Source organism: Tiliqua scincoides, chromosome 6 (assembly GCF_035046505.1).
Source record: "Tiliqua scincoides isolate rTilSci1 chromosome 6, rTilSci1.hap2, whole genome shotgun sequence".
NCBI lineage: Eukaryota > Metazoa > Chordata > Lepidosauria > Squamata > Scincidae > Tiliqua > Tiliqua scincoides.
Window position 1 is genome coordinate 41,617,651 of NC_089826.1, and position 14,223 is coordinate 41,631,873.

General features: G+C 45.2%; 1 protein-coding gene across 1 annotated transcript in view; it reads right to left on the minus strand.

Annotated features, from left to right (window-relative positions):
• The window catches only part of SLC10A7 (solute carrier family 10 member 7), a 183,537-nt gene that overhangs the window by 60,722 nt on the left and 108,592 nt on the right, over window positions 1-14,223 (minus strand). The window contains exon 6 of the mRNA XM_066631959.1: window positions 5,468-5,503. Within this exon, the coding sequence (XP_066488056.1) occupies window positions 5,468-5,503 (36 nt within the window). The remainder of the gene's footprint in view (window positions 1-5,467; window positions 5,504-14,223) is intronic.

Below are 14,223 nucleotides of genomic sequence, written 5' to 3' on the forward strand. Positions count from 1 at the left end.
GGACAAGGGACCCCAAAATGTGGAACATCCAAGAAAAATGTAGGACAAGACAAAATAAAAGCTAAAAATGCTTGTATATTGATATCATGTGGTTAATTTAAACACTATATTACTTATTATTAAATTTAAAACTATATAACATAACATATAATTTATTAATCACAAGGAGGCTATGTGCTGCCTGCAGAGGCCCGCTCACAGAGAAAAGGAGGACATTTAAGTTCTTTTCCAGGACATGAGACTGAAAAAGAAGACACATTCTCAAAAAAGAGGATGTCTGGTCCTGTATGGCTCTGATGTGCCTTAATGGATTCTCTCATCGTGGTGTGCTTCACCTCCAGCCTGAATCTGGGTGAATGGTAGAAACTGTCTCTTGGCCTGTGGTTAAATTCCAGGGCAAAACCAAGGGAAATTGTCTTCTGTTCTGCACCCAAGCGTCCATCATGGATGTGCCCAAACAACTGTAAAAGTGGAGAAGATGGCTGCCAACCTGTGCAGGGACACTTGGGCTTCTGGTGCCAGACAGTTATCTGAGCCTTAACGGCTGAGGATGAGAAGGTCCTGACCAGCAGTTACACTGGACCTGCTGAATGATTTGTTCCTGTCTTCTAGATAGAAAGGACAGGCTTTTTGCCTTCCTTGTTGGCAATGGGGAGAGCCTTCTCTTTGCCCTAGGCTCAATGAGGATGGGATTCCGTGCAACCCCAAACACTGTGAACTAGGGAACAGCACTCCACCAGCCACTCCTGTGAACTGGGGTCCACCACTCCTTGATGCACCCAGATGTTGCACTGGGGGACTACGTTGGTTACTATTACCCTAGAGTAGCACTGTAGAGCACTGAAGGATGAGTCTGCTGTCAAAGCTCCTGCTGCTAAGAAAACCTGAAAACCATCTTCCTTGGCCTTCGATATGAAAGGTCCACTGACAGCCAGTTTGTCCACCAGAAGCAGATAGCCTGGCAAACACTGAGTTGGTTGCTGAAGCTCTAAGTGCTGCAGCTGAAGCATTTTAAAAAAAAACTTTCTTGAGCAGCTTCCACCTTCTTATTACAGATGTTCTTTGGCTTCCTTCCCCTTCTAAGGAAATGGCCACCAAGGACAAAAGTAGAGCCACCAGTGCATCCATCAAAGGGACCCTTAGCTTTTTCAAGTCCAGCGTGGGTGAGGAATAAAGCTTGCTGAGCCAGCAGCATGCATGCTTGTGACAGGTGGGAGCGGCCCGCTCTGTATCCATAATGCTTTGAGAAGATCAGGCCCATGCAATAAAAATGGATTGGGCCTTCTGAGGCTGTGCACTGCTGTCACCACCAGGGCTCAACCACAATGTATTTTTATAGCCTTGACCAGCAACTTGGCAAACATCTTCATTTACCTAGGGATTCCCCTTGATCTGTCATCTCTTCTTCAGACAACTCCTCTCATTCCTTGTCTGACTCTGGGGATAATTCTGACTCAGACAAAGACTCAGTGGCTTTAAATGAGGAGTGAACAAATTCATGGAGGGCAGGTCTATTAGTGCCTACTAGTTTTGATGCCTATGTGCTGCTTCCAAATTCAGTGGCAGTATGCCTCTGAATTCCAGCTGCAGTGGATCAATGGAAGGAAAGTAGTATATCTTAGGCTCTTCTTATGGTCCTATGAATCCCCTTCTAGGCAGGGGCGGATCCAGTGTTTGTGTTCGGGAGGGGGGGGGGTCCATGATAACTACCAACTCCAGAATCCAGGTCAACCAGGCAGGTAGACCTGGGCTCCTGGTTTAACGTGAGGTCTCCATGGCCAAGGTTCACTGGGCGGGTAGGCCTGGGATCCCACATGGATTTGGAGCCTAGATCTACCAGCTGGGTTGACTAGGGCTCTTGCCTGGACTTCAGCTGGAATGGGAGCCCAGTCTACCCAGCCAGTAGACCTGGGCTCCAAGTCCAGGCAGGAGCACAGTTCTAACCACCCACCAAACCCACCACAGAGGCCAAGCCAAAGATGGAGGTTTCCTTTTTTCCATCCTGACCAATAACCTTTAATAAATAAACTCTTCATGAGTTTTATCTAATCCAGTGATTCCCAAACTGTGGGTTGGTACCCACTGGTGGGTCATGACTTGATCTTGGGTGGGACACCCAAAGGATGAGGGAAAGATCAGACAACTAATTGTCTCAAGCTATTCAAAAATTGGATACTGTAACTGCTAATTACCCTGCAAGGAGCTCAGCTCCTGCAGTTTGCAAGATAAGTACTAATATTATTTCTTGCTAGATCTTCTCTTTAAAAAGTCTGGTAAGCCTAGTGGGATCTGATAGAGTGTTGTTTAAAAATGTGGGTCCCAATGCTAAAAGGTTTGGGAACCACTGATCTAATCTGCTTTTAAAGCCACCAGTCCCCATCACGTCCCATGGGAGTGAATTTGCATTACAGTATTGCCTTGTGTCCAACCTGAAGCTTTTTGTGTGTATGCTGTGTGATCTAATCTGGGGATCACGAGTCCCTCAAAGTACCATGCAGAACAGCAAATAGCCTCTATGCACATCTTATGAGTGTGGATGATGCAGCACAGCTTCCTAAATATTATTGAAAGATAATTGATGCTTCTGTGGGACCTAACCAATGTATGAAGATTGAAGGATTCTTGGAAAATCTCATGTGATGTAAATTATGACTTATTTATAACTGAGAGCCTAAGCCTATGCTTGTCTACTCAGGAGTAAGTCCCATTATAGTCAAGGGGGCTTACTCCCAGGAAGGTGTGGAGAGGATTGCAGTCTCAGCGCTCTACCCTATGCATGTCTACTCAGAAGTAAGTCCCATTACAGTCAGTGGGGCTTATTCCCAGGAAGGTGTGGAAAGGATCGTAGCCTGAATTCAGATGCAGTTTCAGATAAGAGAGGCCCAGGGCAGCAGGCAGCCTCCCCTCCCCGCTTGGTCCCTTGGAACTCCCAGTGACCCCTCTCCTGAACAACCCAGCTCACCCACCTGAAGCCCAAGGCAGGGAGTCGGCCAGGTTGCCTACACTCCTTGGAGCTCTTTCTCCTCGGCGGCCAGCCTCGTTCCCCATTCACCCAGACCGCTACGCATTCATGGCTCCCCCTGGATCTGCCACTGCTTCTAGGACATGTTTGTCCTTTGCACAGAAACCAATTAACAGCACTATCCAATGCATATTTACTCAGAAGAAAGTCCCACTGCGCTGAGTGGGACTAACTCCCAGGTAGGACTGCATCCTGAGTAAAGTTCAGCAAGAATACTTTCTAGATATTTGACTGTACCTAAACTTTCTCTCTCAGGATTTCAAGTCAGAACTTAAAGCTATTTTTCCTCCCTGTCCTTTCCCTTCTCTCTTGTTAAAAATCTTCTGACATACAACTCGAATGGGAAATTTGCTATTTATTTCAGTAGACCTGCAAAACTGACAATCTTCTGCCAGCAGAATCAAATATATTGTTAGACATTCCTGCAAAATTCATGTTTCAAAGTCATGTAGAGGACACCAACTAACAGAGATGACCTTTCAGAAACATGGAATGAAGTCTCTTGGTGTGATTCTAGGAAGTGTCATTCAGCCAAACCAATGGTTGGCTGAACCAATATGTCTTCTGCTTGGAAGCCCAACAGTTGTCAAATGTGAACAAAGATTTGCTTACCATGCCCCAGTGGCTTTAGGACCTAGTTGCCTTGCTTACAAAATATCAAGGACCCTTTATATGCAAAAATGCCCATGGGTTTAGTTGACCAAATGTGTCCCTGTAGTTATGAGGACAAAGCCTTTCCTGTTATCAGGCTTGTTAGATGCATACCTATTTTGCACTGCTCTTGGTTGCAAGTTTCAGTCAATTAAGATTTCATTAATTCATTAATCTAACTCAGTGGTTCTCACACATTTAGCACCAGGACCCACTTTTTAGAATGATCATCTGTCAGGATCCACCAGAAGTGATTTCATGACCAGAAGTGACATCATCAAGCAGGAAAATTCTTAACAATCCTAGGCTGCAATCCTACCCACACTTACCCAGGAGTAAGTTCCATTTACTATCATTGTTAAAAGAATATACATTTTGTTGGCATCCTTCAGTCTTGAAAAACTATGGTATCGCACTCTGAATAGTGTTCTGGAACAGAGCGTCCTCTCCAGTCCTCTCCACAGTATGCAAAATATACATAGTAGCTTGATAAAACTACAGGTCTGTAACATTTCCCCAAATGCAGTCAAACACCATGGCAGCATCAAGTCTAATATATTAAAAATAAAATATTGAAATATTGAGGACCCACCTAGTGGGTCCCGACCCACAGTTTGAGAAACACTGATCTAACTGATTAAAAGATAGGCAGCCCAATCCAATGCTGGGCTCAGAAGTTAACTGCTTCCTGTTACTATTCAATCTAGTTTCATCAAGCATTCAAGCTGCTGGCAGCCTGATCATGTTGCACTATAAGCTTGAATGCTTATAGCAACCTGTTAAAGCAAGAAACAAGTTGCTGGTAGATTTTAAACAATGCTAATGAGGCCCCCCCCCCAGCCAATCCAAGGATAACTGAATCCATGGATACTGGATATGCAGATATGGGGGCTCGTCTGTATAATCTGTTATGTCTATTTAGAAGTAAATGCCATGTCAGGTCAGCAGGGGAGGATAGCCCTTGCCTTCCTGATAGCAGAGTGGCATGGGAGTGCAGGGAGATAGCACAAGAAGCAGGCGATCCCAAACAGAGCCAAAGAAGCAGACACAGGCTTGATTGTTGCAGAAGCATGTATTGGTAAAGGAGCAGACAGAAGAGTAGTCAGTCAAATGGTCCAGAAGTCAGGGATACAGAGAGGCACAAGCATGATAAGCAGTCCAAGTCACAGAACAAACCAGCAGCACGACACGCAGAAACTCCACCACAGCAACCCACATTTGGTGTCTGTTCTTGCCTCCATATATACCGGGGCCAGCCAAACAGTGTAGGGCAGCCTCATAGTCACAAGACTGTCTTGTGACCCACTCTGATTGGCTGTCCAGTGCTGCATTGACTCTGTTCTCATCTCCCCAGGTCACATGGCTCCCACCTAACACAGGTGCAGTTGATTGCTGATTACAAACATATACAGTGCTGCTGTTCCTTTATTTGCATTTCATACCAGGCCTGGACATCAAGGCCCCTCCTGCCACATCCTGGCTTACAACAATTCAGGGCCTGGAATACCAAAGGCCTGACATGCCATCATGTTCAGTGGGGCTTACTCCAAGGAAAGTACTATAGGACTGCAGCCTTAAACATTTCTTTAAGTACTTGCAAGTACTACATTTCTGTGAAACATTTTTTATACCAGTTGTAGAAGTCTCATTACAAAACTGGCCACAAATGCTTTGATCAATGAAAGTAATTGGGAACATTCCAAATGCTTCTTTTTCCACACATAAATATGACGCCAACAGCCAGAACTTTACTCCATAATAATGTAAAAAGAGAATCAATATTAAAATACTCACAAAAAGCAGCAGGAGCAAGGGAGTTATAACAATGCCCTGGAAGAAATAAAGAAGATTATTAGTCTGGAAAACAGAATTTTCTCTTTGCCAAATCAAATCCTAATGAATGAATATGGTTTGGAACATTTTACTGCTAAGTATCTGGGCCGATGCATCTAACCACAAAAGCAATGTAATGTAACTTCAATAATAGCATGATCTGTGATGTTGTGGCAGTTGGCGTACCCCTTTGTAATCATCTGTGTGCTGAAGTAGGTTTTATAGTCTGAATATTCTTGATTTAATTTGTTGAAAATCTTTATGAGCAATTAAGTTCCACCTTACTCTCATACCTGTAACAGAATGGGGAATGATCGATGTTCACTGTATCATATATAAGAGTAAATATGATATCTTCTCGAGCTATCTTCCCACTTTTGAAATGGACATCTACCTGTCTTTATATATAGTCCATGAATATGCAGGCCAATGCTTGCAGACCCCTCTTACCAATACCTTCTACTCTCTTAATAAACAGCTTCTTCCACAGAGGGGACAGGTGGTTTACTATCATGCTGTCTGAGTCGTTTTCCTCTCCTGAGTAAAGCCTGCATCAACCGTGATGAATTAGGTGTCATGTGATTTTGTAATGTAAACTGATATCTCCTAGGAAGTGAGTTGAGATCTCAGAACTCATTTCACTTGATTAGACTCTGTGTCTCCGTGGTGGGAAGGCAAGTCTTTCATCTAATTTAATCACACAGGGCCACTTCAGCTCTCCACATCCCCAAGGCAAAAAAGGCAAAAGATTTGTTTTCTTCAGTGACAGCAAAGAGGTTTAAGGCTGCTCATTGGGCATAAGACAAGACTTTAAGTCTCATGAAGACAAAGCTTAAGATGAGGTTTTAGGATTGGGAGATAACATGACAAGCATCATCTTCACAACTGCAAATGGCAAGTCTCACTTCACCCACTCCTTCATACTTCAATACTTTTAAAAAATAAATTAATGAAAACAGTCTTCTTCTTAATGCATATTAATTAATAAGCCCTATTTAGTTCTTCCATTCATAACTATGTTATGTGCTTTCCCCCCAAATATTTGTTAGGCATCTGACTTTCTATATTAAAAGAAGGGTCTCTTTTTAAAAATTCTTATTTTAGAGAAAGAGATCTTGTCCACCGTTCTTGATCAGAGTTTAAATTCCCACTAAGTCATATTTTCCTTGGATTATCATGACATGTCACACTCAGTTCATGTTCGGTACTTGTAAAAAGGGAATATTCATGACCACAGGTTGGTTGTGAGGAAGGGGGAGGCAAGGGCTATACAAAGGGCTATACATAAAGACACATGCTGTTAGCCACTGTGGACCTTGGAGACCAAGCAGGCTGTAAATTGAAAGAACAAAATACTGACTTCTTACATTGGTCCGAATGGATGCTTTTGATCTATTCTGAAGCATGATTGCATTTGGATTTCAAGCCAGGGTCCAGTCAGTCAGTCAGTAATCAACAGTCAAATGGAGGAGGGTGGTGTGCTATAAGGCAGGGCCTATGAGAGGAATTTTAGCAGGGGGTACACAGCTGCTCCTGGGCCCCTTCCCAAAGGGGAAGGGGGGCAATGGGGGCAGGCAGAACAGGGGGCAAAATAGGGCAGGGCAGGGTGCTGACAGCCACAATAGTCTTTTGAGCTCAGGTCTACTAGGCTTCCTGATGCAGAGCCCAGGTCTACCCATGCGGCTTTGGCAGCTAGATAAAGTAATATGGAAAACCAAACACATGCCTAAGTCTCTCTAAAATTTTTGAAATACAGAAAATTGATTGCAGAAAATTAGCATCACTGTATTTAGGCTCACACTAGAATGGATCAAAATAAACTTCTGCAGCAGCTGTAGCCCCACAGCTGGGTTCCTGAGGTTCTACATACTGCTTCATGATTATGGGATCCACAAGCCAAAGAGCTACTGTAGCAGGCCAGTTTCCTCCCAGATTTGAAACTGTGTTAAGGAGGGTCATGGATGCTTTCCTAGGCCCGATGTGAATGGCTTGCAGCAGCAGCAAACACTGCATGCACGTGGTTGTGCCCCAGCATTATGCGCTGGCAGTGAGTTCAGATGAGATAGGAAAATGTCAGGTCCCAGAAATGTCTTTCTGGGCCACCTCCTTTGATTCTTGGGCCCCCTTTCTGACCCTGGGCCCGGGTACAAATTACCCCCTTTACCCCCCTCTCCTAGGCCTTGCTATAAGGGTCTGGTCAACCTCAAGGAGGCTTTAAGCCCATTCCCTGAATCTAACTCTTTTATTTATTCAGAGATTTTAAAAAGTGCAAAAGTAATATTTTACCCAATTGCTCAATCAGTAATAAACCTTCCAGTGTTCCGGCCAATGAACAGAAAAATATAGGAGCCACCCCAGGTGAGGCCCTAGACAAGACCTCTGCAGAATCTCTGAACACTATCATTGTGATGTGGGCAGCCTTGGGTTTCTGGCAAATGCCCAACTTGGCTGATTACCAGCCCTTCAAAGACAATGGGATAACTGATGGGCACTTGGCACTATTAATAAAGTCTAATTGTATAAAATACAGAGATACTTAATATGACTGAGTTATTTAATTGTATGGGCAGTTTAGTCCTAACCACCATGGCACCACTGCGTGCAGCGGTGCCAAAAGGGCTATCGCTGCATTCAGCAGCCCTGTGGAGGCTGCCAAAGGTCTCTTGAGGAAGGGCACAGGCCCCGCAATGGGGCTCCTCGAGTCTGTACTGGCTATTTTGCTGACACAGACTAAAAAAGCTCTGTGTTGGGCTTTTCAGCCTAACATGGAGGGTAAGTTATGGTGGAGGAGGCCTCTGCCAGTCCCTCCACCTCCCAGACCAGTCTTGCCAATGGCGCTGGCCCAGGACTGGTGCTCCTAACTAAATGTGCTTTATGGCACATTTACGACAGCTAGTGCTGGAGCTCAGTGCGGGTGCTACAGGTCCATAGAACTGGACCCTAAGTTACTTACATTTAGATTCGTATTGTTTTGCATCAGTTTCCCCTCAATCCAATGCCATGCATCTACCAGTTACTTTACCACAAAATCTTTGGCTACAGGTTTGTTTCAAGTCCACCTATATACAGGACAAGTGGTACTACACATTCAAAAGCACATGACACATATTTTTATGGCCATCTTCAGAAAGGAAGGGTGGGGAATGAGAACTTGTTTCAGTGCCACAAGTTTCCAAGCAACCTTTTGTATTGGCAACCTTCAGTCTCGAAAGACTATGGTATCGCGCTCTGAAAGGTGGTTCTGGCACAGCGTCTAGTGTGGCTGAAAAGGCCAATCCGGGAGTGACAATCCCTTCCACACCGGGAGCAAGTGCAGTCTGTCCCTGGTCTGTCTCCCTGGCTATGGGCCTTCCTTCTTTGCCTCTTAGCCTCAGACTGTTGGCAAAGTGTCTCTTCAAACTGGGAAAGGCCATGCTGCACAGCCTGCCTCCAAGCGGGCCGCTCAGAGGCCAGGGTTTCCCACTTGTTGAGGTCCATCCCTAAGGCCTTCAGATCCCTCTTGCAGATGTCCTTGTATCGCAGCTGTGGTCTACCTGTAGGGCGCTTTCCTTGCACAAGTTCTCCATAGAGGAGATCTTTTGGGATCCGGCCATCATCCATTCTCACGACATGACCAAGCCAACGCAGGCGTCTCTGTTTCAGCAGTGAATACATGCTAGGGATTCCAGCACGTTCCAGGACTGTGTTGTTTGGAACTTTGTCCTGCCAGGTGATGCCGAGGATGCGTCGGAGGCAGCGCATGTGGAAAGCGCTCAGTTTCCTCTCCTGTTGTGAGCGAAGAGTCCATGACTCGCTGCAGTACAGAAGTGTACTCAGGACGCAAGCTCTGTAGACCTGGATCTTGGTATGTTCCGTCAGCTTCTTGTTGGACCAGACTCTCTTTGTGAGTCTGGAAAACGTGGTAGCTGCTTTACCGATGCGCTTGTTTAGCTCGGTATCGAGAGAATGAGTGTCGGAGATCGTTGAGCCAAGGTACACAAAGTCATGGACAACCTCCAGTTCATGCGCAGAGATTGTAATGCAGGGAGGTGAGTCCACATCCTGAACCATGACCTGTGTTTTCTTCAGGCTGATTGTCAGTCCAAAATCTTGGCAGGCCTTGCTAAAACGATCCATGAGCTGCTGGAGATCTTTGGCAGAGTGGGTAGTGACAGCTGCATCGTCGGCAAAGAGGAAGTCACGCAGACATTTCAGCTGGACTTTGGATTTTGCTCTCAGTCTGGAGAGGTTGAAGAGCTTTCCGTCTGATCTGGTCCGGAGATAGATGCCTTCTGTTGCAGTTCCAAAGGCCTGCTTCAGCAGGACAGCGAAGAAAATCCCAAACAAGGTTGGTGCAAGAACACAGCCCTGCTTCACTCCGCTTCGGATGTCAAAAGGGTCTGATGTGGAGCCATCGAAGACAACAGTGCCCTTCATGTCCTTGTGGAAAGATCTGATGATGCTGAGGAGCCTGGGTGGACATCCAATCTTGGGGAGAATCTGGAAGAGGCCGTCTCTGCTGACCAGGTCGAAAGCCTTTGTGAGATCTATGAAGGCTATAAAGAGTGGCTGTCGTTGTTCCCTGCATTTCTCCTGCAGTTGTCTAAGGGAGAATACCATATCAGTGGTGGACCTGTTGGCTCGGAATCCACACTGCGATTCTGGATAGACGCTCTCTGCAAGTACCTGGAGCCTCTTTAGTACAACTCGGGCAAACAGCTTTCCTACAACGCTAAGGAGAGAGATGCCGCGGTAGTTGTTGCAGTCACCCCTGTCACCTTTGTTCTTGTACAGCGTGATGATGTTTGCATCCCTCATGTCTTGAGGTACTCCACCTTCTCTCCAGCAGAGACAGAGGATTTCATGCAGCTCAGTGACGATGATCTCTTTGCAGCATTTTAGGACTTCAGCAGGGATGCTGTCTTTTCCAGGTGCCTTGCCAAAGGCAAGGGAGTCCAGGGCCACGTGAAGTTCTTCTAGGGTTGGTTCACTGTCAAGCTCTTCCAGCACAGGCAGGCACTCAATGTTGTTCAGTGCTTCTTCGGTGACTACATTTTCTCTGGAATATAGCTCAGAGTAGTGCTGCACCCAGCGTTCCATCTGCTGCGCCCGATCCTGGATGACCTCGCCTGTGGCAGACTTCAGAGGGGCAATTTTCTTCTGTGTTGGACCTAGGGCCTGCTTGATACCATCATACATCCCCTTGATGTTGCCCGTGTCAGCTGCTATCTGTATCTCGGAACAGAGCTGGAGCCAGTAGTCGTTAGCACATCTCCTAGCAGTCTGTTGGACTTTGCTGCGAGCAATTCGGAGGACCTGCAGGTTGCGCTCACTGGGACAGGCCTTGTATGCTGCTTGAGCTCTCCTCTTTTCCTCAATGACTGGTGTCAACTCCTCAGAGTGGGCTTCAAACCAGTCTGCCGCCTTGTTGGTCTTTTTGCCGAATATGGACAAGGCGGTGTTGTAAACGGTATTCTTGAAATGTTCCCATCTGTTGGATGCATTTGCGTCGGCCGGGCCTGGAAGAGATTCCTCAAGCGCTTGTGCAAATTCCTCCACTTTTCTCTGATCCCGGGTCTTGCTGGTATCAATGCGAGGTCTTCCTTCCTTTTTCGTGTGATACAGTCGCAACCATATATATTGGAATACTGGCACATGTCAGATAATTCAAGCAATTCATCAGGGGCAAAGTAGAGGAGGGGAGAAAAATAATGAGTTTCTAACAGTAATTCAGAAACTGCAAATATTAGTTTTAAAATCAACACATATCAGGTCAAAATCTGCTCTGATACAGAGATTCAGTTGAGCCATACACTGAGGGAAAATTGGGCTGTTACATTACAACACTTTCCCCCTATATTTAGATTCTAGGGGAGATGTAAATTTTATCTGCAGCACTGTGGGATTTGAAATGTAGGGGAATATACAGGGATATTATGGTTATGCGATACTAGGACACAAACTAGAACCTTTGCAATGCCTAAAATTATATTTTGGACAGTCAGTTTGATGCTTGCACGTTACTAAAAACAGAAACAAAAATGTGTACTAGAAATTGTATAGTTTCTAGTCAGTCAGGGCTTTAACATAGTTTAAGTCAGTCAGGGCTGTACTCTGATAGGGGGGAAAGGGGGTAATTTGTACCTGGGCCCAGGGTCAGAAACGGGGCCCAGAAAGTTCCTGGAATCTGACATTTTCCTATCTCACCTGAACTTGCTACCTGTATATGATGCTGGGGGTACAAACGTGGGGATGCAGTGGCAACTGCTGCTGCAAGTCATGTACACCGGGCCCAGGAATGCATCCATGGCTCTCCTTAACACAGTACCAAATCTGGAAAGAGACTGACCTGCTACAGTTGCTCTTTAGCTTGTGGATCCAATAACCATGAAGGAGTGTAGAGGACCCCACGGACACAGTTGCAGGGCTATAGCTGCTGCAGTAATTCCTTTTTGGTGCACATAGCACACTGTCCATTCTAGTGTGAGCCTAACTATGATGATGTTAATTTTTTGCAATGGATTTTCTATATTTCAAAGATCTTAGAGAGACTTAGGAGTGTGTTTGGTTTTCCATATTACTTTATCTACCTTTCACTGCCATGTGGTCATGTAGACCTGTGCTCCACATCAAGAAGCCTGGTAGACCTGGGCTCCAAAAACTATTCTGGTTGTCAGCACCCCCCCTGCCCTATTTTGCCCCTCATTCTGCCTGCCCCATTGTCCCCTCCCGCTTTGGGAAGGGGCCCATAAGAAACTTTGTACCCCCTAATAAAATAAAAACCCCTAATTGAAAATAAAAATTTTTCAAACTTTTAAAGACCAGGAGCCACTTTTTAGAACAACAATCTGTCAGGACCCACCAGAAGTGATGTCATGGCCAGAAGTGACATCATCAGTTTAGGCGTCAAACCTAAGCCATGATCAGCCAAAAGTTTCATTACACATCGTGCTTGTGCTGTTATTTTGCATATCCGGGAATGCAAACGTTCCATCTTTAAATCAAAGCAGAACACACACCTGGATCCTTCTCCAACCACACAGCCCTCCCCCCTTTCCAGCGTCCCATCTTCCCACCTATTTAGGGCAAAGCAACGTGCCTCCCTCTCGTCAGGAACCTGCCCTGCCCAGCAGTTCTGTACCCTGTATTTTCAGCTCTGTACTTTCAATGGCGACTGAGCTAGGTGCTATGCGACCCACCTGAAATTGGCTCGCAACCCACCTAGTGGGTCCCGACCCACAGTTTGAGAAATGCTGGTTTGAGTAAAAGTTACACTTCTAAACCATACTTCTGAAGACAAATGCACTGTGTAATGTCATCATCCATGTGTTAAACCACAAGGCAACAGATACAAGTTCAAGAGGTCACACTGACAAACATAGGGAAACCAAATAAATCAATGGAAAAATAAAAATAAAAATCAAATAAACCAATGGGAAAAAAATAAAGAGTTGTTCGGAATTTCTTCACTTGGTCCTTAATGCTGCAGTTGCAGCAAGACTATAATGAAATGCAAGAAATTCAAAGCAGCTATAGATAGCTACAACCTAGATATTCATCTAGTAGGAGAACTTTGACCCTACAGTTCAGGTGCCATCATTAAGAGGGGACAGACCTCATTTCCACCCCAGAGCACAGAAATGCCACCAACAATAGAAATTCGTTCAAAAAATTTAACTTGACTGCTCTTCCCTCTACTGTGCTTCCTGTGCAAGTGCTGTAAAATGCACAGCGTATGGAGATAAAGAAACTGAAGCCAGGCACTTCTTTGCACAAACTGAGCATCTGCCCTTGTGGATGCAAGGTCAGTGCGCAGCAGAGCATTCCCTAAGTTAGGGTGGTATGTTAAGCTTGGCGATGCAACCCATAATGGAGTCAAAGTTGTAAAGTGATTGCCTTTTACCATTCCAAAGGAAAACTTTCAAGAAATCCATTTACACCTCTGATGTGAAAGACTGACGGAATATATTTCAATGATTTTAGTGGGAAGGAGAAGAAAAAAATTCACAGCCTGACCCAGAATGCTCATACAAAGAATGATTCTGCATAGAAGCAGTCACATCAGGAACCTGTAAATGCACTTTTCTTTACAGTGAAGAACATCTAACATGTCATATATTAGAAAGCCAGTTAAGCTTTTCAAAAAGGAAAACTGGCACTGAGGGGTAGATTTTATAACATTTCTTTTTAGAGAATACAATGAACTTCTTATTTCAGTTTCAAGTATTAGTTTAGGTTGAAGCCAGAAGATAATTGGGTTTCAAAATATGTACAGTATATTTACAATCAGCCAAACCAGACCGCAGTAAGAAAGGCTATGCAGAAATATATAGCTACAAGTGTGAAATCTAAAGCAAGGGGTAATGTGAATATTTTATTCATATTACAGAAGGGCCCCTGTATCCATAGATCTCATATCTGTGGTTTCACGTATCTGTGGATTAGGTTCGCGGGGCAACACCACACATGCCTCCCATGCATGCATCTTTTGGAGGCAATGGGAGCTCTGCCAGAGACAGGGAGCTCTCCCCTGAGGGCTTCCTTGGGCCTCAGAATGCCTTATAAGGCAATAAAAACATCGTTTCTGGTTTCCCAAGGAAAGCAGGAGTCACATTTTTTTTACCCAAGTGGCCATTCTGCGGCCCACAGAGGCTGCGGGTGGACACAGAGCTCAGAAAATCCTCTGGACTCAACCGGAGCACAGGACTGGTCAGATCTGGAGGACTGGGGGGGGGGTC